General features: G+C 41.0%; 4 protein-coding genes across 6 annotated transcripts; 3 read left to right on the plus strand and 1 right to left on the minus strand.

The window, feature by feature from the left end:
- Window positions 1-251: 251 nt before the first annotated feature.
- On the plus strand, window positions 252-4,173 carry hmox2a (heme oxygenase 2a). 3 transcript variants are annotated; one of them, XM_071505224.1, is made up of 7 exons: window positions 252-365; window positions 837-954; window positions 1,104-1,221; window positions 1,537-1,704; window positions 2,060-2,383; window positions 2,541-2,673; window positions 3,104-4,173. In XM_071505224.1, the coding sequence occupies exons 2-7, from the start codon at window positions 863-865 to the stop codon at window positions 3,229-3,231; spliced, it is 963 nt and encodes a 320-aa protein (XP_071361325.1). In that variant the 5' UTR covers window positions 252-365; window positions 837-862; the 3' UTR covers window positions 3,232-4,173. The 3 variants fall into 3 exon arrangements, with proteins under 3 accessions (XP_071361325.1, XP_071361327.1, XP_071361326.1); XM_071505226.1 differs by lacking the exon at window positions 252-365 and adding an exon at window positions 380-402; XM_071505225.1 differs by lacking the exon at window positions 252-365 and adding an exon at window positions 426-606.
- A 566-nt stretch (window positions 4,174-4,739) lies between these two features.
- Window positions 4,740-9,481, plus strand: LOC139636495 (CD5 antigen-like). The gene is made up of 8 exons (XM_071504615.1): window positions 4,740-4,834; window positions 5,672-5,704; window positions 5,791-6,093; window positions 6,633-6,929; window positions 7,764-8,057; window positions 8,265-8,567; window positions 9,046-9,131; window positions 9,228-9,481. Exons 1-8 carry the CDS (start codon window positions 4,792-4,794, stop codon window positions 9,348-9,350), a joined length of 1,482 nt encoding a protein of 493 aa, XP_071360716.1. The 5' UTR covers window positions 4,740-4,791; the 3' UTR covers window positions 9,351-9,481.
- tmem186 (transmembrane protein 186) lies at window positions 9,450-12,232 on the minus strand. The gene is made up of 2 exons (XM_071504617.1): window positions 12,077-12,232; window positions 9,450-11,490 (listed from the first exon to the last, which is right to left on the minus strand). Exons 1-2 carry the CDS (start codon window positions 12,077-12,079, stop codon window positions 10,825-10,827), a joined length of 669 nt encoding a protein of 222 aa, XP_071360718.1. The 5' UTR covers window positions 12,080-12,232; the 3' UTR covers window positions 9,450-10,824.
- Window positions 12,233-12,661: 429 nt separating this feature from the next.
- gde1 (glycerophosphodiester phosphodiesterase 1) lies at window positions 12,662-19,891 on the plus strand. The gene is made up of 6 exons (XM_071504616.1): window positions 12,662-12,931; window positions 13,560-13,735; window positions 15,425-15,530; window positions 16,494-16,586; window positions 17,482-17,693; window positions 18,105-19,891. The coding sequence occupies exons 1-6, from the start codon at window positions 12,662-12,664 to the stop codon at window positions 18,250-18,252; spliced, it is 1,005 nt and encodes a 334-aa protein (XP_071360717.1). The 3' UTR covers window positions 18,253-19,891.
- Window positions 19,892-21,375: the final 1,484 nt, after the last annotated feature.

The following is a 21,375-nucleotide window of genomic DNA, read 5'->3' on the forward strand; positions in this document are numbered from 1 at the left end:
GATTATATAAGTAACATATATACCGACCCGGAGAGCAGGGTTTTCACCGGCCGAAGTGTTTTTATTTAAACATAAATGGTTGAAAACCTTCGATGATAAAGCTTGGAAATAAAATATGTATCTATTCAAAAGGTGCAAACTGAATTTCTCACAACACTCATTAAATTATATCTTCAACAAAACATGCATGAGGCCTCTCTGCTGTGATGAGAAACATGATTGGTTAAGGGTCTGCAGCTCCAGCCAATCAGCAGGCCTCATCTCTGCAGCTCCGCTCTGATTGGTCCGTTGCCGTGGGAACCCCGCCCCCCTGTACGTGGTGTCCTTCTGCCTTGTGACTGACGAGACAGCGACACTTACACAAGGTAAACAAACATCTGATCCTCATTTCCCGATGATAAGGTAGAAATATTCAGCGGCTCCCAGAGTCTGCACAGGCAGAGAGATTCATTATAAGTGTGCACGGTGTTTAAAGAGCCGTGTCCGGGTTTGATTACACAACACCGAAGACCTGCAATGACAGTTTTGTAACTGTCTGGCGCCTCGGCTCTTTGCTTCAGAAACTGCTGCTGTAATCCTCTAGAGAAGTGCTTTGTAACCCTATAGGTGAAACTGATGTTTAACAAAACCTATACTCACATAGGAACCTTTTTTTAAGAGCTTTACACAATAATGACTTGTTATGTTAAATATTTAGGAAGAAGTTTTTATTCTAAGGCTAATCCTGATGCCTCACTTTCCAGCTTTTTGCTATAGATAATCATAAATACACAAAAACGAATTAAAGCCTCTAACATTTTGGGTTTTTTTTTTTTTCTCTTTACCTATTTTTTAAGGTAAAAACATTGAGACAACCAGCGAGATGGAAACCAAAGTGACATCGGAGCCAAAATCCAACGGTGTGACGAACGGAGGGGCCAGGATAGTTGTGGATGATGATGATGAAGTTCTTAGGTATGAAGGAAAGCCCCTTTGATCAGCAGCTTATTCTACCACTGCTACTCATCTGCTGTTAGAGTCGTTGAAGACATTGCAACCAAATTGCATGAGTGTTTATGTCTGTCTCTCTTTCCCCTGTCTTTTTTCAACCTTCCTCCACCAAGTCCAACCGACCTCTCGGAGATGTTGGCAGAGGGGACCAAGGAGTCCCATGACAGAGCGGAGAACTGCCAGTTTGTCAAAGATTTCCTCAGAGGTCGCATCAAAAGGGAGCTGTTTAAGGTTGGGCTCCAAGTATTCCTGCGTTGCTTTTTCACATAGGAAGTCCAACCTCTAATGGTGTCATTGTTAATGGCATCAATAATTAAATCCCTTCAGAATTTGGTTTTCCATTAGCTGCATTAATAGGAGGTTTTCTACACATACTTATACACATACAAAGTATTTTTGTAATATGGTGAAACTTTATCAAAACACTTCATAAGAAAATGGAAATGAGCAAATCTTGCAGCACCCCTAGCCCAAACATTGTTATATTGCAGTTCCTGTTTTATCTACGAGCCTGTCCCACTTCTTTTTCTCTCTCTCTGCTTCCAGAGAGGCACAGCAGCTCTGTACTTCGTGTACTCGGCCATGGAGGAGGAGATCGAGAAGAATAAAGATCATCCTCACATCGCGCCAATCTATTTCCCCACAGAGCTTCACAGGCGCGAGGCCCTGGCCAGGGACCTCGAGCACTTCTATGGAGAGGACTGGGAGAGCCAGGTCAGCAGAAAGCAGACAGAGGCTGCACGTCAGTCTCATGATATAAAGCTTACAAGCTGGAATCTGAGACATGGCTGCCCTTTATGGATCATCAGTTACCTGGTGCCTCTTGTACCACCAATGAAAATCAGACATGAACTTGTGTGACTTAAAGTTCTGATAGAGTCAGTGTTTTTCACCCAACTTCAATATTCATTTAGTTTTATTAGAGTGAGTGAGTTCCTTTGTGAAGTGTGATAAAATGGACTGCAGTCAAAACAAACTTCATGTGGAAATCCATGATCAAATTAGATAACAGCAAGTTTCATGACACAACTGCACAGGCTCCTGATCTTCGCTGTGCTCTCTCTCACAGGTCAGCCTCTCTGCAGGCACCAAGCCCTACGTGGACCGCATCCACGAGGTGGGAGAGAAGGACCCAGTGCTGCTGGTGGCCCACTCCTACACCCGCTACATGGGTGACCTCTCAGGTGGACAGATCCTCAAGAAAGTGGCCCAGAGGGCACTGAAGCTCCCCTCAACGGGCGAGGGTCTCAACTTCTACCAGTTTGAGGGTATCCACAGTCACAAGGGCTTCAAGCAGCTCTACCGAAGCAGAATGAACGAGCTGGAACTGGACGCTGAGACCAAGGAGAGGATTGTGGACGAGTCCAACCGGGCATTTGGCTTTAACATGATGGTAAGGGAGCAAGGGGGCTGGTTTGGGAGAGTCCTGGTAACAGATGTTCACAAAAATCATCATGATAGAGAAACATTATGCAGAAAAAAGTTGACAAGAAGACACATTGTTTGGGGCATAAAAATATGACAAAAACCTACTTTTATTCTGAAAACAGGTATTCACAGAGCTGGAAGAGATTGGGAAGACCGTCAAAGAGGAAGTCCAAGATGCAGGTCTTGGACACAGTCATGCAGAGATCATGCAGGGAGGTGATATCAACAAGTGCCCCTACTATGCTGCAAAAATGGGTAAGACATCATATGAAGGTTATAGGTCTGAAAGACGCACACATTCCTTAAAAAATATTATAATTAGAAAAAAAGCCTTTTTTTCCTAAACAACAAATAGACAAATGTACAAATATCACTTTTACAGACTGTCATTAAAACAGCAAGAGTTTCATTTTTTAGAAATTTTAGATATAAAAAAAATAAAGTAAGAAGCCTAAAGCTACAGTTTCACAGACTCAGTCTCTGCATTTTATAGACAGTTTAGTGATGTAGTAGTAATGGCGCATGTGCAGTAAGAAAATTACCATAAGCTGCAGCTACACTGACGAGGTTAAAATCCATGAAATGACATGTTCATGATCAATCCAATCTTCCTGCTTTGTGTGGTCTGATTCCTTTATTCTTTTCCTCTGCTCTCTATCCGTTGCTTCCTCCAACTCCTCTACAGCCGCCAGTGGAAATCCCACCTATGCATGCCAGTTAGCCATGATGCTTCTCAGACATCCGCCCTGTCAGGTGGCTCTGGCTGCCTGGGTGGCCGTCCTCGCTGGGTTCACTGCCTGGTACCTTCTGTGAGCTCTGACACACTCGTCCTGCCAATAATCACGTCTGAGCAAAGAATGGAAGACCCTGTTGCATCCAAATGTTTTTTGACATTTTGTGTTCTCTGTTTTTATTTCTTCTCATTTTCCCTCAATGATACCATTCTGTGGTGCAGATAGCAGTGAACCAGCTTTTTCTAATGATGCAACTGTAATGTGACCATGAAGGGACTTTATGATGCATGTGGTTTGTATACTGTATTCAGTGGTAATATGTATACAGGGTTAGAGACATGCTACCACATAGAGATAATGAATGCATACTCTTTCTCTGTGTCATTATATTTTTAGTTGAATGTATTTAATATGAAAGACAGTTACACATTGTGTTGACTGTGTTGCTGCCTAAAGATGCACTGATGTTCAATTTTTGCACATATTGTCAAAATGATGACATCACTGACATCTTTTTAAAATATTTGCATTTTATGTGCTTAGAAATGTTTGAAAACACTCAAGCCTACTGCTTCTGTGCTTCTGTGCTTCCAGAAAGCATTAAAGGATTACCATAGGAATAAGCCTACAGCCTCCCCTCAACAATCAGGATCACACTTATCATTTTTAAGTAAAATTATGGCTGCAGGATACTTGCAAACTGATTTGTTTTACCTCATAACAACAATATAACATTGACAAAAACTAAATTCTATATATAAATAAATGCAAACAAATGGCTTTTGGTGCAATGTTGGGGTTAGGGTTAACCCTAACCCTAACCCTAACCCCTCAACTGAAGAGTATTCATATGACTCTGATCAGCAGAATATACAAAGAGTAAACGGATTTTAGTGCAGGGGCTAAAATTGGTCCGTCAAGATATCGTGCTGAAGGTTGTGGTTTATCTGCATTTGACAAAGATAAACATGTCTTTTCTCAAGCAGATGATGAGCCAATAAACATTTCCTTATCGTGTGTAGTTCTCTGTCAGTCTGTGCTTTATTACTGTTATTCCAAACAGCAGTAATCTATCACCGTCAGTTCAGTGCTGCAGTCACTCATAGAAGGAACTGAGATAAGCATCGCTCAGTACACACACACATTACACTCAGTTGACTGCTTATTGCATACACCAAGCTAAAATGAGTGCAATCTAATTCATGTTCAGTTTGTGCTGGAATCGTTTTACAGAGGTGTTTTAACTTTATGCTCATTTTGGCGGCTGCAATTTGTGTCCGGTGTTAATAGCTCAAAACTGTTGTTTGCCATTAACTTTTGTTTTTGTTCCTTAGATAATTTTCAAGTCAGTTAAGCTGCTGATTCAATTCACCTTGAACATTAAATACCAAAGGACCCAGCCTCTGCTCACATTCAGATGGATGGTGTCATGGATCAGCTCTGAATTGGAGTTAGAGTTTTAAAATCGATACAGAGTCTACAAAGAAACCACAGGAACTTAGTGATGTGACTAAGGATGGAAGCAGTGGTGAGATTAGTGTCTATATGTATATGACACAACATGTAGATGCATAGTAAGCAGAGACAGCCAGCAAAGCAGCAAAGGCCAAGACCAATTGAGACAACAAGCTCACAGGATATGAATTCTATACTAACAGGGTTCATTTTGCTCTGGAGCTCTGGTAAGACTATGTTTTTAACGCTGGATTGTGAAATAGCAGGTAAACACCTAGAGTTCAGCTCAGTTATCACCTGCTGTGTGTGTCCCGCTGAACGTCTGCTTTTGTGAGAACCATTTAGATCTAGAAAGAGATGATTCTTTAGAGAACTAAGGAAATGTTGCCAGGTCTTAAGGTTGTTAGAATGTTGTTTGACTGTTAGGACTTTTAGATGTTTAAGGACCTTCTTTCACTGAATATTTTCATTAATGTTTATTTATACAGACTTTAATGGCTCTCTAACACACAAACATAATGTAAAAATGGTTTTAGACGGAGTTCTGTCAAATTATTTGTCATTTGTAGTCTCTGAGCTCAAACCCCGTTAACCCTGATGACATCATTAGGGTTATTTTCTCTCCCCAGAGCTGCAGACGTCAAGAAGTACTTCCTGTGGCTAATTTGATTTCAAAGTTTATTTACAGCTATTGAGCAGTTTTAACTAAAATGTTTGAAAGGTCTGAAAATGAAAAAGATGTGTTGGTGTGGTGTTTGAAAGACGTGAGCTTACCAGACCTCTGTAAGCCTGCTTCTCATCTCTGCGTTGGCTGCTACTAGCCTAACACACCGACATCCCTGATGACTAATTTTTGGCAGTGAAGCTGGGCTCCAGGATTTGACAAAGAAGAAGTGGAATTATAAAAACAAAAAGATATCTCTGGTTGTGTTGAAGTCCCAAACCTCCTTAATCCTCCCTGTGCTTGCTTTATTAGCTTGTGGGCATTTGCTCTGTAAAGCTTTGATGAAATTCTAATACTGCTTTACATACATTTTTATTTGTTGATTTTTTTTTCTCTTCAGGACTTCAGGCTGAGGCAAAAAATGATTCACCAGGTAAATGAAACATGGAAAAAAAAGACAACAACAGTCACGTTTCGCTTTTAATCTTATGTGTTGATGACACTCTTGACTCTGTTCAGAACCTGGTGATATCAGGTTGAACGGAGGAGCTAACCGCTGTGCTGGTGGCCTGGAAATGAAACTCCACAATGACTGGAAACCAGTGGATGACCTCTATTTTGGCTGGAACCTGAGAACATCAGCTGCAGTCTGTAAACAGCTGGACTGTGGGTCTGCTGTTTCAGCAAAAATCAAAGAGAGTATCTTGTCAAGCTTTGTATGGAAAATAAACACTTCCAGTATTCAGTCTGATTCTGCGCCAAGACAGTATGTATCAATGAAGCCCCAGTATTCCTTCTCCAGTTTGGAGATCACCTGCTCAGGTAACACTATCAGTGATACCACATTATCATGATAAACTTTACAGTGACAAATGTCAGCTGAACTGACCTGTCTTTCCAAATAATGTTGGATTAAACTGGTTAAAGGATGTTTAGGTTAAGGGAGATTGGCCTTGTGTTAATAATCAGCAGTCTGGACCCCATTGCATTGTCCAGATTGTGTTGATCCCCCAAACTACAGCCTGGCAAAAAAAAAAAATCTCTTATGCTTGTGGACTGTTCTGGGTTCTTCACAGTTTGCAGTTGAGTTTAGGGAGTCAGAGAATTATTTATCTGGGCAGAAGTGTTGCACTTTTCCATCTTTATTTAATCTAAATTCAACTTTTATATGCGCCTTGTATGACATATGATCATGAACACAGATTCAACACGTTTTACCATATTTCCCATGTTGAAGCAGTGTTTTATAAGAGGCAAGGACCATGGGTAATGTTTATTATATTCATATCATAGTTATGTTTATTATGAATAACACAGTTTTTAATAGCACTCAGTCTCAAACTTTCTCTCTCCCTCTGCAGAGTCTGTCAGGCTGGTGAATGGGACTACTCTGTGTTCGGGGAGAGTGGAGGTCAGAGCTGAGGAGTCGTGGTCCACAGTGTGTGACGGTGATTTTGACTGGCAGGATGCAGAGGTGGTCTGTAGAGAGCTTGGCTGTGGGGCTCCTTTAAATCTCCAGAGGCTCGTCTACGAAAACATTCAGGCTCCTGAGTGGACAAAAGAGTTCCGGTGCAGAGAAAATGAATCCACCCTCCTGGACTGTGACAGCTATGAGTCAGCTAGAAACACCTGCTCACCTGTAGGACTCACCTGCTCAGGTAGAGGCTAAACTACTACTTTGATAAGCTCTGTTTTAAAGAAGGTCACTTAACTTCTCTCAAGAGTCAAGAGTCAACGATCTCAACACAAGGTCACATTCAGCAGCTCTAATGAGGGTTTGGTTCCCATCATATCATCTTCATCAGCAGATGGAGTTTGCCCTGTTGTCATCGAATTGGAGATCTCCACATTTTCATTTTTTCTGAGCATTTTAAAGAATTCTTCTTTTGTTGGCTTCAGTGGTTCTACAACAGTTGACAAAACAATCTAATCCACTTCATAGCTATTCTGGAGCTTTCAATCATATCACATGGACAAGATGTTCTTTACGTGCTCAGAAAACAAGACAAGAGTCACGTGTAGGCTGTGCTTGGGTTTTGAACTAAATGCTAACATGTTTGCCATGTTCATCGATGATAGCCGATATCATCAGTTCTGTAGGTATTTGGTCATCCACTAAAATATTGGTTTTAAAATTTTAACCTCTCACGTTTTCACAATTAATCCTCAGAAGGGCATGAATGTCATGAATCAAATTCATGGCAATCACATCCAATAGTTTTTGAGACGCTTCACTCAAAACCACAAATGCCATTCTCATGGTGATGCTAGAGGAAAAGTCAGGTGATCACCAAATTCATCGCACGTCATCCTCTGAGGACCATGAATGTTTGTACAAAACACTGCTATCGCTAGAGCAAAAGTCTGTCTGCGAATGAAGACCATGAAATATAATCAAAAACTCCAGAGGAGCCACTAAATAGACTTTTCTCAACTGTCTCCATGGTCAAGAATTACCTCTGAACCTCAGTTATTTTCTTGTCTCTGTTCAGAGCCTGATAACGTCAGGTTGGTGGGAGGAGGCAGCCGCTGTGCTGGTAGACTGGAAATGAAACACCAGGGTGACTGGAAACCAGTGGATGGCTTTGAGGGGCTCCGGAAGTCAGCAGATTTAGCTTGTACACAGCTGAAATGTGGCCCGGTGGTTTCAACCAAAATAAAGTCTTCTGCAGTAAAATCTATGTGGGGAATCATTTCCTCCAGGGTTCAGTCCAGATCTGCACTGAGGGAGTTCGTGTCAACGAGGCCCTGGTACTCCTCATTCAACCTGGAGGTGGCCTGCTCAGGTAACATTGTCAGAAATTCATTATTAATCAGAGCAACTGCCAGAAATGTATTCAACTTTACTATGACATCACCCAGGGCATGATTTTCAAGCATTTGCCCCAGTGTTTCAGTGATTATTATGTCAGTAATTGGTCAGATATGCTATTATTTTCATGATGAGACTCTGATGTTGTTGTGATCTGCTCCGTCGACCACCACCATTGCAGATCTGCTGCATCAGCCAATGATTTCCATCTCTTCCTCCATCAATTGGGTCTACGAGTCCTCCTACTTCACCATCAGCTGCTCCATTAAACCACAATATCCAGGAGGCTTTTTCCAGCTCATCATCTTCACCACTTCCAACACAACACACACCTACACCCAGAAAGCTGTTAATCACTCTGCCCACTTTCTGTTCCCTGCTGCAGACCACAGCCACCAAGGGAACTGCAGCTGTGTTTATCGTATCTATGAGTTTGCTCATAACTTCTCCTCATGGAGCCAGCCCCTCTCTCTCACTGTCAAAGGTAACATGCAGGAGGGTGTAAAGCTGAGTCAGACAGGGAAGGGAAGAGTGGGACTAGCTATGTTTATATTCAAGTTTGGAAAGCAGGGTGACTGTGTAGTCAACAGTTTCCATGTCACGTTTTGAACCAAACTAATATTGACTGATTATTTCTAAAGAGACTGGAACAGTTCCTGACACTGAGGCTCTGAACCAGGCAGTTAATATGACATGTATATTTTGTATTAGTAGCATTTTAGCATTTCAACAACAAAAGGCATTATAAAGAGAATCAGCAAGATTTCCTTTGTTCTCTTAAACCCAGCTTTCTACAGATTGTATTCATTTTAATCAAATAAAACAGCTGCACACTATTAGAAGGGTACTTCAGTTTAGTCAGGTTACAGGTTTAAGACATCTCTCATAACCTTATTTTCAATGAAGGCTGTTGTACCTGTGATACTATATGATTTGATGTGATTGTTGTGAATCTTTTTCAGCCTCTCCAGTAGTTTTTTTCACCAGACTTGCTGGCCTGCTGCTGACTTTGGCATTGTTTCTCCCTGCCATTTATTTCTACAGTAAGGTACAGTGGATGTTTATTAAGTGGAGGATTGGATTAGAGTACATCGGCTGTTTCCAGTGTAAGAAATGAAAGATGTCTGCTGCCATGTCTCTTCAGGACACCAGAGGGCAGGAGCCCAGAGGACAGGAGAAGATTGACCTCGAGCTGGGCGGTGTTAGTGCCTCCAGAGCTGAAGGTGGGCTAAATGATGCGGCAGGTGCCCAGGAAACAGATCTTTGAGACTCTCGTCTTGCATCCAAATGGATCATTCAGCTGTTTTTTTCTTTTATCTAAGTCAAAGCGGTTACAGTTACATAGCTGTTCCTGTTTAAGTGGGAAACACACTATTATTTAAGAGCAGTGATGGCAAGTAACTAATGACATTTATTCAAGTACATGTACTTAAGTAGAAATTTGGGGTCCCTTTCTTTTCTTTTTTCAAGTGTTTCAGTTCCATCTTGCTTCTTTATACCTCTACTGCCCATCTGAAGAACTATTGTTCTTTTTACTCTAACTACATTTATTTTGCAGCTATGGTTACTAGTTTGCAGAATCATATTTTTCTTACACAAAATCTACTCTAATCTTAATCTGTAGCTAACTCCTGAAAGCCTTATTTTCCTTAAAAAAAAAAAAAAAGAAAACAGAAGAAAATAAGAAGATCTGCCACTGCACCGAGAGTACTCCATCCTGTCATTGATGCAAGTCCCCTTGTTGCTTTGTTGTTTTGAGCTACAGAGGCTGCATCTAGTGCATGTTTTAAACAAATTGAATTCAAATTAAAAGCAGGCTTACAAAAGTAAACGGCTACTTGCTTAAATAATGTAAATAATGCATATATGCATGATGTAACACTATCAAAGGAACCATTTTCTGCATTTCAGCATGACTGCTCAACTTTTGATACATTTAAGTACAATTTTCTGACATGCATGAGCTTTACTTGTAATGGAGTGAAGGACCTGAGTACTTCTTCCACCACTGCTGAGGAACAAGTCAGAACATTTCTCTTTAATGAATGTTTCTCCTGTCACCAAAACTATACTGCTTAAGGATTATTTACTGAAACGTACATTGCATTTGGTCAATCAGAGCTGTCAGAGCTGAAGAGGACAAAATGGAAACTTGTGCATTGTCATGTGCAGTATTTTATTTAGTGCAAGGTTCTGACAAGTAACCTGACAGCAGTTGTATTCAGATTCAATGTAAAAGCATGTATATGAATATGAATGATCCATTTTATCAATTTTATATCTACCGTGTGATGGTATTAACAAGTCACTAACTGTTTGGGAAAACCTGTACTTAACTTAATTTCATTACTTACTTTGAAATAGTTTTTGGTGAAGGGAATTCGGTGTACTTATGCCTGTAACACATTATGACAATCTCACTTATATAAAGCAGACTTAGATCTTATTTTACTTTTTTCCTGCCTCACACATTAGGTCGGATGAAGGTAATCTTAATACCCTTGACGTATTATTGCCAACATTGGTTACTTGGCCTGTTGTTTCACTCAAAAGATCAAAGTGGAACTGAAGCCCACAAATGTGCATACTCACTATACAATCACAAGCTTAATTCATGACACATTCATTACCCATCTTCCATAGAGAACAGACTCTTCTCATTATCACAATGCTGCATTAGGACTGTTAAATAATTCAGGAAGATTTGTTGTTATTGTCATCCAAATTCATGCAATTATCCATCATTTAAAATTTCCAAACACCTTCTCAAAACCCGGTTTGTCAACCACACGTCCATAGTAAGTGGAGAAATACAACATCTGTGGACTGCTGTATCTCTTTAGTTTCAATATTATCTCTTTTGCAGAGTCCCCTGTATCCCCAATGGTCATAACATCTGACACAGGGAGGTAGATATCATGGCGCTTGCCCCAGAAGGTGAGGTGGGACACTTTGAGTGTAGTCTGGGACGGGTCCAGGTACATCATCCCCACAACCCTCCTGAAGAAGTGACTGGCAGTGTACAGCATGACACCAGCAAACAGCGCTAACCCTGTTGTGTAGCTGACAAGGAAGAAGGAGGCGTCTCCCTGGAAGTAGAGAACGTACACTGGGGGCAAGATGACCACAGTGATTGCAGTTTGGAGCAGTTTGAGCCTGGACACAGCTCTAAGGAATTTAATGTACGGGAAGGTGTAAATCATAGTGTACTTCTGCGCTGACAAGTCCGAATACCTGACCAGAGCTGTGATTTTAGGTATAAGGGGTCCATGGAAGCTCTGCTGGACAGGCGTGTGACGTGGTGACGGAGGCTGTACGCCAGAAGGTATACGGCCTGCTAGTAGACAAGATCCTCTGGTGGAGGAACGGATGTGGGAGGTTAAACTGCGCAGCAGCACTAACCTAATCTGTAGAAAAATAACATAAAAAAGATTAATTTGACACTGACTTCAACTTACATGCAAGAGGTGAACAAAGTAACAACACTTCCTTTAATAGGGCTGTAGCTATTATCATCATTATTATTATTATTATCATCATCATCATCAAAGCTAAGTGACTTACTTCAATAGCAACTCATTAACTGGTTATTTTCTTGTCAAGTAATTGGTTAGTCTATAAAATAAGAGCAAATAGTAAAAAATGTCCACAGTGACGACTTCAAATTGCTTGTTTTGTCCAACCAATAGTCCAAAATCTATTTTATATCACTGAAAACTATTGCAGACATTTACATTTCTGAATTTGTGAACCACTGATTTTTTTTTTAGTGTTTATGTTTGAATCTGACTAAAACAATCCGTTATCACATTTTTTGCATGTTAGTTTTCTGTTTATCAGTTCATTGATTAAAGAACCAGGCTGAGCTGCCATTCAGTCCTGCCAGAGCAGGAGCTAACAATTAGCTCATGTGGCTAATAATTCAACTTTCACATCTTCTTTTTCACAACTTGCATAACATTGAAAGAAAGAAGAAGAAAGAAGGAAGCTCACCATGGCCGGTGACAGACTAAACAGACGTCGGAAGAGGAAACATGGAAGTAAATCTCTTTTTTTTTAAGAAATAGGAGACAGACCAAAGGCAACACTTTTGGCCAACTGTTAGCTAACATGAAGTGCACACTTTGACCCGGAAGTGCTCAGCCGTGTTGACCGATATTTTGTTTTCCCGTGTGCCCCCTTGCGGGATAGTTGTAACTTTAGATATGTGCTTTGCATTTTGCTGACACCTTTCCTCTAAACTTGTCAACAAAAAAATTCAGCAGTATTTCGGTTTTTCTGGTTTCGGAATCGACTCGTAACCAGCCGCAGAACTGTCATTTCCGCCCGGTGTGGGACCTGAAGTGCCCGCCTTGACCAGCCGCAGCTCCTCTCCTTGGTCCGAGATAAGTGTGTAATTGCTCGTTTTCAGCTGCCAGTGTTTTTGGTAAGTGGAGTATGACCTTATCTCGGACAGGGCTTTTGAAGACGGTGAACTTAGCCGGACGGGTAGCTAACTTCAGCTAACGACAAACGGACAGGCGGCGGATTTGCTTTCTGCCTCTTCCAGTGTTTGGACTCAGTCCGTTCATAAAGACGATGCTGCAGCTGGGAGACGAAGTCACCCTGTACTCGGTCGTCTTCGTGGTGGTCCTTCTGGGGACCCGGAGCCCGGTGTGGACAACCGTGCTCACCGCCTCCCTCTACCTCTTTCTGGCCATGTTCCGGTTCCCCCAGGTACCGGCCAGCCGAGCCCAGCAGGTGCTGCACCCTGCCAGGGGCGCGGCTGGCTCCGGCGAGGTGTCGGTGGTCGCTCACCGGGGCGGTGGGCACGACGCACCGGAGAACACGATGGCAGCTATCAGGGAGGTGAGGTCTGGGAGTTCTCCCTTTCTCTTTTGGCATCTGTTACCACTGGAGACTGGAATATGTTACATCTTCATCCAGGACAAAACTGAAAAACATTGTCTTATATATCTGTAAGCTGGCAGGGAGTTAGATGTAAACTAAAAAGAAGGGCAGGTAATATCAGGAATCAGGATTTTCCCCTCTGTCAGGACATCATGTCCCTTTAAACTGCTGGTAATTAACATTCAGCAATATCTCTGCACTAGTGCTGCACACCTTACCCGCAGTGTCATTTACTGCTGTTTCAGATTACACACCCCTGTATATCTACACTAACATTATATTGCTCAGGATTGACCTAAGCAATTTATTGGTCAAGCTTGAATAGACTCTTACTTAAATCCTATTTTCTTTTGATGTGACATTTCTTTTGTCTCAGTGTTTTCACCTTAAAGTGGTTTTCTAAAGCAGTTTTCACCTAGCAAATTAAATGACAATCTTGAAAATCAGTATGTCTTCAGGAAAACATTGTTTTTGCAGTGTGACATCAGAAATATAAGGTTTGGGCTGATTTTCCATTTTTAAAGGTGAAGATCAGTAACAAACCCTCCTGCAATATGAAGCTATCAACTCTCTTGTTCTGCACTAGGCCAGTAAAAATGGGGCAACTGGTGTGGAGTTGGACTTAGAGTTCTCAGCAGATGGCGTACCAATACTGATGCACGATGACACTGTGGACCGCACCACCAACGCGTCAGGACCACTCAGCCAGATGAGATTTTCTGACTTGCGTAAACTGGACGCAGCTGCTAAACATAGACTCAGGTAAGAAGCAATATATCTAGGGATCCACATGTAATCATAGAGACAAATATACAGAGCTTTTTTTTTTTTTCTTTACAGCTGATGCATGAGGTTTTAGTTGAGGCTGATACAATATCAGTATGTTTAGACTGAGGATACAGCAAGGAAATATTTTGTATTTTATGTCAGTGTTTCCACCAGTCATAACTGAAGGTTTAAAGTGCTGAATGCTGTTGGTTATATTTTAGTGCCCTATGGCAGATTTTTGGATGCCACTTCCTGATGTTGCATGCCTTTATTATCAGCAAGTCAGAGTAGTATCTCAAGGCTAGACTGGTTTTCTTTCAAATGTACAGTAGAGCTCCCTGGTACAGTATATATTGTTCAGCACCAGCAGTTGAAGACACTCAAATGATTATTTTAGCAGGTGGAGATTTGATTGTGATGATGGATATTGGCAGGCTCCAAGATGTCTAAGAATATATTAAAAGGAGTTCATAAAGAGAATTAAACACACTGCGATAATTAACCCAGGAGTGGCAAAAAAACCTTGAACTGAAATTTAAGAGCAAAGTTGCTGTTAATTCAGAGGCATGCTGTTGGTAATACAGGCAGAGACAAGTGGCCCTGTGGGTTTCTAAAAACAGTTCTCTTCAGAACAAACAAAAGAACAAAGATGCATGCAAAACAGTAAAGATAACAAGTTTGGATGCAGCTGGAATAAATACAGACGCAAACGCCACTGAGTATCTGCAACAGCAGGAACATCAAAAAGTCCAACAAGTGAAGCAGAAAATGTTGCTTTCTTAAACACCAACATTACAGTATAATACAAATCAAGGTTAGGGGAAATTTACAGGACAATGTAAAACCACAGGACATCTGCAGCATTCATAAATAATTGTCCCGAGAGGAGAAATGTTTGTAATTTGTCTCAGTTGAAGTTACAGAGGTGAGAGTGTATGCTCTCATGGAGATTTTGTTACAACAATAAACCAAGGTTCCTGAAGTCCATGCATTAAATAATATTATCACAATGAGTGTACGAGCATGATGTATAAAACTAGGAGACGTGCTCTTTCCTTACATAATACTGGACATTAAGCTGCATGATGATGATTGAGATTATTTTGGTAGATATCACAATTGCAATTTCATGAGTCACGATTTCAGCTGGAATGATCATTTTTGCTTTTCATTTTCACAGAAACAAAATGTTAAATGATGATTTTGTTGTGGCTTGTACCAAACAAGCATGCTCCCTTACAACTGTTGGTAGGCCAAGGCTTCTCTGTGGCACCACAATGCTTATGGTGCTGACAATGCACAACAATATTGTGACACAATTTAACTTTATCAAAGCCTCACTGGACATTTTAATAGAACACAAGAGAAACAAGAAGTGTTTTATTGGCACAGGAGCATAAAGTCTGCACAAAGGTTTTACAGGTCTGATTTGGATTATAATCACATAAGGGGCCCTGGTATTTATTGTTTTACCCAGCCTTACCCATGAATCCTCTCTAAATGGTGTCAGACAGATGCCAAGAGCCTTTATACACAGAGACTCATGAATGTTATCACATGCATTTCATCATCTCATCACAGAAAAGATAGATATAGATATCCCAGTTGAGTTTGTAAATTTGTTTGACAGACATTTTTGTGAGCCTGACATAGCACTGTAACATTTGTGTTCTTTGTCACCAGGGAGAAATTTGCTGGAGAGAAGATCCCCACCCTGGAGGAGGCAGTGGAAGAATGCATCAAACTGCAGCTCACCATCTACTTTGATGTCAAAGGTCATCCAGATGAGGTGCGGCCAACAAAACCAACAACCAGACTGAGACTTGATGTGCAATCTGTGTCATACTTTGTTGGTTTAATTGATCTGTAGCCAGTCAACATTGCACAATGAAGACAACACGATGATGTGTTTATAATGGTCCAAAATATAGTGTTTACTGGGTCCTTGTACAAAGTGATTATAATATATCTGCAGGGTTGTCGAATATTGTAGTGCTGAAACAACTGGTCAGTTAATGAATTAATCAAGTACTTCCAAATTACTTTACTTATTACTCAGGGTTGAAAGACATTCCACAACTTATTACTAGAATTTCCTCTCTAATCCAGTGATACAAATCCTTGTATCCTTGTGGAAATCAAAGCATAGTGCATTACACTACTGCTTTACTGAAAATAGGAATGTGATTACAACTCTGACAGCTGATCAGGCCGGTGAGAAAACTGGTAGATTACTTAATTGTTAACCAATCATTAGTTGCACACCTCATTATTACCCGTCACCAGATCGCAAACACTGAGATCTACTATCACACACACACACACACACACACATTTTGATCTACTCACATATTGAGTGGTGAAGCTCTTTTGTTTGCATGGTAACATTGCATTGTCACTAAATATTTCTTGTGGATTTGTGTATCCGTTATTGAAAATCTGTGAAAATATGACTTGTGTGTGTGGCATTTCACACAGAAGGAGAGAGACACTCACTGCAGTGTTAATGCAGTTTGATTCTGTGGCTGAATTAAAGCTTTAAACCACTTGACGAGTGGTTAGCACATTGTTACATGAGCAAGGAACGCAGAGCTGCGCTGGTGGTTGTTGTTTCAGGCAGTGACATTCTTGAGTTCAGGGCCCACCATAGTGTGTCTACGCATACGCAGCTGTTAGTTACCACCAAGTGGTTACACACACTGTAAACAGTTGACTGACCTACAATAACCATGTGTTTCTCCTCCTCTCCCAGGCAGCTGCAGCCCTTAAAGAATTGTATAAGAAACATCCAGTCCTCTACAACAGCAGCATCGTCTGCTCCTTTGAGCCTAAAGTCATCTACAGGGTAAGTGGCTGCACTAAAGTGTGTAGGGATGTGAGATGAAAGAGCTGGACTGACAGTATAGCTGAGAAAACTGAGAAAAACATGAACTTGAAGAGCTGCCAGCGACTGTGTAATGAGGATCCAGTAAATGAGGCTGTGTGAACATTTTGATACTTTGATCTGACCAGCCTGCACACACTGCAGAGATCAAAACCAGTCTTTTTTTTGGTCACACACTCTTCCTTTTAGCCTACAATATTGTAGCAGGGCTCAATCAATTAGACTTTAAGCTTAAGTACCATGTTCTCTAAGACCAGGTTCAGGTGGTCTGATCACAAGTGGACAGCTCTAAGTTTATGTGTGAACGCACCCAAGATGCATTGAGAACACATGTGAGATCCGATCCCTCAGACCTCATTCAGAGGTGGTCTGGGCCATTCTGTTAGCAATGTGAGTGCAAATGCGTCCTGGGCCACACTGAAGGACCGCCTACTCTACTGATGACCTCTGCTACAGACTCTGATTAGACTTTCTGCAGTTTGTTAATGAACCGGAAATATTTTACTATTTCAAATGGCTAAAACCCTATTTTGTAGGAGAGCTGCTTGCCTCTCTCTCCCTCTCTCTCTCTCTCTCTCTTTCTCTCACACACACACACACACACACACACACACACACACACACACACACACATATACACAACAAACACATCGAGAACGGACCTGTCTGTCATAGTTGGACTGGTTTAAAATAACAAGGCATATGTTTATTTGCAGCCAGAGGGGGGAAGAGAGATCTCTAACCCTTTCTCATTGTTAACATGCAAAATATTTGTGTACATACCTGCCCTGTATTGTTAGCTGCTGTGTGTAACTGTGTATAACCAGCACTTTGTTTCCGTTCTTCCGCGACCTAGATGAGACAGAGTGACCCTGAGGTGGTGACAGCATTGACCCACCGGCCATGGAGCCTGAGTCGATTCGGAGACGGTGCCCCGCGTTTCTCATCACTATGGAAACACCATTGGATGACACTAATGGATATCATGCTGGACTTGGCGCACCATCACATGCTGTGGAAGCTCTGTGGCATCTCAGCCTTCTTGATACAAAAGAATTTTGTCTCACCGTGAGTTTCTGCAGCTGTGACCGTACAGTGATATACCCTCATCCTAACTGGAATCTTAATTCCAGATACATGGGACATAGACATTAAAATGACTTCATTAGACTCACATGACTATAATTATTTGTTCCTATGGTGCTTGCTTAACAAACTGATATTCCTGTTTTGGACAGTTCAGGAAGAACACATTACTGATTACATTACATTGTGGCTTTTTATGCTTCGTTCAATACTAAAGGACAAGCTAAGATGTTCACATCTGAGTCAATGATTTGAGCTTGATTACTTGACTGACTGTTCAAAAAATATTAACAACCTGTGTAACAGTGATATAGAGTTGCTTTAGATGTCCACATCATGTTGTTCATATCAGAGAATAACTGTGTGTTCCTCTGTGCTGTGTGCCGTCTGCAGGGACTATGTGCAGTACTGGGCCCAGAGGGGGGTGCAGGTGGTAGCCTGGACAGTCAACACCAAAGTGGAGAAAGATTATTACCAGGAGCTGCTACAAGTCAACTACATCACAGACAGCCTGGTGGAAGACTGTGAACCTCACTACTGACACTCACATGAACCCAGCAGAATAAAACACATACTCAAGATAAAACGCACATGAAAAGGAACATTTCACTGCTCATCTTCCAGATGTGACATGCAGTAAGAGAACATGCAGTGTGTCACTCTTTTGTTTCCATGCATATTTGTCATCAAACTGATCAGACTGGGTGCCATACTTAATAATAACAGACCATATAACGGGTTTTATTCTGACTGAATCATGTTAATATTATGATGAATTCTCTCAGACATGTTGAGACATTTTAATACAAACATTTTACATTTTGGTAATATGTCTCTATAATAGACCTTAATCAAATGTACTGTATTCACCAACTCAGGACTACAATGACCTTTTTTGTCTTGGTAATTGTGTCGGTCTAATTGTCTGTATACATACATGAATACTATGTCATGCGCTGTCTGTGCTTTGTATTTGGCAAAGGTCATCAAAGGTCAAAGGTTTGAAGTAAACTACCTGGAGATTATTCACTGTGGGGTCAAAACAGAGTAATTTGCACCCTTCTTTATGAAAAATGAATACATGTTTACGTTTGCGAACTAATACAAATTAACATTTAATTTTTCATATTTATTTCATTTGAGAAATGCAAATATGGAGCTGAGATGTAGAAGGGAATAGGACTGGTATACAGATATTAGGTTTTTCAGCTTGTGTCATTCTTCTGTGTGGAACCAGTTGGACACAATACAATGTCATTACTACACAGTTTAGTATTTACATTTGTTCTAAATAATTATGTAATTTGGTTTGAGGAAAGTCATTTGGTTCTGGGTAGTGGACCCCACTGTGTCTGTAGAACAGATACCAGTGACACCAGCACCATGTTAGCTTTCCCTCTGTCAGTGCATCTGTAATAACAAATAATCAGTCTGCAGCTATTCTCGAATTCTCCTGTTGAGCCACAGAAATTGCTCTTGAGTGCAATTCAGTAACACAGTACTGTATGTGGACAGTGCAGAGGAACAGTAAGGTTCCAGCAATGAAATAGGTTGTAATAAGCAATGAGGGAGTGACTGTACAGAGATTTTATGAGGCTTTAAAACTGCAGTAGAGCTGAAGAAATGCATAATGACACACTGACTTCTTAGAGTAAATGCAATGGACTGACCTCTGATAGATTAGGCAGCAGCACCTCACATACAGTGCAATAAAGTGTGTAAAACAGAAAATAGACCTTCCTCATGGTGGACATGTTTCATAGGAGGAAAGCACAGGTGTAACTAATAACACTAACAACAGCTCCGTTGCATTTAGGCATAGAAGTACGCTGAGTCAGTGAGACAGCATCTGCAGCATCAGGGCGCTGCAGCTGGGAAGCAGCTTTAATTGATGTTATTAATGACACCTGTGTTTGAAAAACTGAATTCCCTTTAAGAAAGGTTTTCAGCCTCGACAGTGCTCTGAAATAAGTCGATGAGAAAGCCGGACGACTTCTGCTTATGAGCTCTTTGACCCAAATATCAACCTCAGCTGCATTAGATGCAGATTTGACAATTTTAAAATCATTAAAAATGTGTCTTGTAATTTTCAAGGAGAGCGAAAAGTGAAAGATTTATTTCACTGTTCACTATCATTGATTTTAAAATTGAAATAAATAAATCATGAATATTTGATTTCATATGACTGTAAGTTGTGATGAATGACTGAATTTCATAAAATGCTGAAAATCTCATTGTTATTTGCCATTATTTGTTTTCTTGTACCTTGGGAGAACACCAAATGGGTTCCTAAAGATCAGCTGTTTTGTCTGACATTTCCCAGCCAGGTGCAGTGCAAAACGGAAAAGATTGAGTAGATCCACACTAACACTAATAGTGTTGAGACCCACGTTTCCAGCCATGTTTTTTATGCGATCACACAACCAGTTTAAGAAAAGTCTAAAAAAAAACTGGACGAACTGTGCCACCTTTCTCAGGTATACTGAGAACAAAGTGTTTTGAAGGGACAAGCTGTCAGCTGATGAGAAAATAAGCCATTAACTACCTTGTTTAACACTGAGCATCCGCCCACACTGTTGTAAACAGATGCTGTCTCTAAAACGTTCAATAGTTGGCAATGTAAAATGTTCAGTACAAACCAGCTATCATTAAAGCACAGTTAAGAGTCTGTCCTGTGAACACCGAGCCTGTGAAGTGTGGACTGTTGATGATTAGCTTCTTGGCCTGGAGACTCAGGTGACTGACCCAGATAGTACAGAGGAATTGGCGTGGTGGGGGGGGGGGGGGGGGGGGTAGCATTGGATATCATCCTGGATAAGCTTGTCTGAGCCACTTCTTGTCCTGGCTGATCTTCAGTTGCTAAAGTCAGACTGTCACCTCACAGGGCCACTCAGGTGAAGTTCACTTGAAAGTCATATATCAAAGATATCCCACAGTACAGCACGATGCATGATGCACAATTAGAGATAAAAAAAAATAAAAATAAAGATTTAAGTTTGGTATAAGCCCTTGTGTGGCACCATGCATGCTGGCAGTCCAAACAAATATGAGTTAACTGATAAAGTATTGTCAAACTTCCCGGGGTATTGCTCAGTAATAATTAGGGTAAAGTCTGCAGAAAATAATCAATTTTATTTCGATTTTCTTCACGATCGATGACTCGTTGATCTATCTGCGCATTTTGGTTTTATAGGTGAAAGGTGATCGCTCCAGCTCCTCCTCCAAAAGCCCTGTCTGAGGGGCGTGTCGTGACGTCACTGAAGGGGTTGCCCAGCCGTGGTCCGACCAGAGACAAACAGACACAACGAGAGCGGAAACGAAGAGACAAACTTCAAAATAAAGGCCGCACACTCTGAGGAACACATGGAATTATAGCAAAACAATGCAACTGCGCAGCCAGAGACTTAAAAAGAAATGGTTAATGGGCGAATGATGATGTAGACATGTACATTGCAGGGGCACATCTTACAGGGGTCACTTGATCCACACCACAGGAAACAGATCTTATCTCTTGCTTCTGATGGCATCTAACCATGTAGATAGTTTTTCTCAGGCTTTGACATATCTGTGCCTGAGATTTCTGTTGCAATGCCGGTAGAGTGGAACTGAATTGCTCTTATTTATTCAAATTATTATTTATTTAAAAAAACACACACAAACATCT

Source organism: Trachinotus anak, unplaced genomic scaffold (assembly GCF_046630095.1).
Source record: "Trachinotus anak isolate AG129_WGS33_773 ecotype Australia unplaced genomic scaffold, CSIRO_AGI_Tana_v1 ptg000019l, whole genome shotgun sequence".
NCBI lineage: Eukaryota > Metazoa > Chordata > Actinopteri > Carangiformes > Carangidae > Trachinotus > Trachinotus anak.

Excerpts from the sequence above, each read along its gene's own strand:
- gde1 (XM_071504616.1), top strand. The coding sequence starts at position 12,662 with ATGCTGCAGCTGGGAGACGAAGTCACCCTGTACTCGGTCGTCTTCGTG. Across the intron at positions 13,736-15,424 it reads GCTGCTAAACATAGACTCAG|GGAGAAATTTGCTGGAGAGA; the intron begins GTAAGAAGCAAT and ends CTTTGTCACCAG. Across the intron at positions 15,531-16,493 it reads TCAAAGGTCATCCAGATGAG|GCAGCTGCAGCCCTTAAAGA; the intron begins GTGCGGCCAACA and ends CTCCTCTCCCAG.
- hmox2a (XM_071505224.1), top strand. The coding sequence starts at position 863 with ATGGAAACCAAAGTGACATCGGAGCCAAAATCCAACGGTGTGACGAAC. Across the intron at positions 1,222-1,536 it reads TCAAAAGGGAGCTGTTTAAG|AGAGGCACAGCAGCTCTGTA; the intron begins GTTGGGCTCCAA and ends CTCTGCTTCCAG. Across the intron at positions 1,705-2,059 it reads GAGAGGACTGGGAGAGCCAG|GTCAGCCTCTCTGCAGGCAC; the intron begins GTCAGCAGAAAG and ends TCTCTCTCACAG.
- LOC139636495 (XM_071504615.1), top strand. The coding sequence starts at position 4,792 with ATGAATTCTATACTAACAGGGTTCATTTTGCTCTGGAGCTCTG. Across the intron at positions 5,705-5,790 it reads GGCAAAAAATGATTCACCAG|AACCTGGTGATATCAGGTTG; the intron begins GTAAATGAAACA and ends GACTCTGTTCAG. Across the intron at positions 8,058-8,264 it reads CCTGGAGGTGGCCTGCTCAG|ATCTGCTGCATCAGCCAATG; the intron begins GTAACATTGTCA and ends CCACCATTGCAG.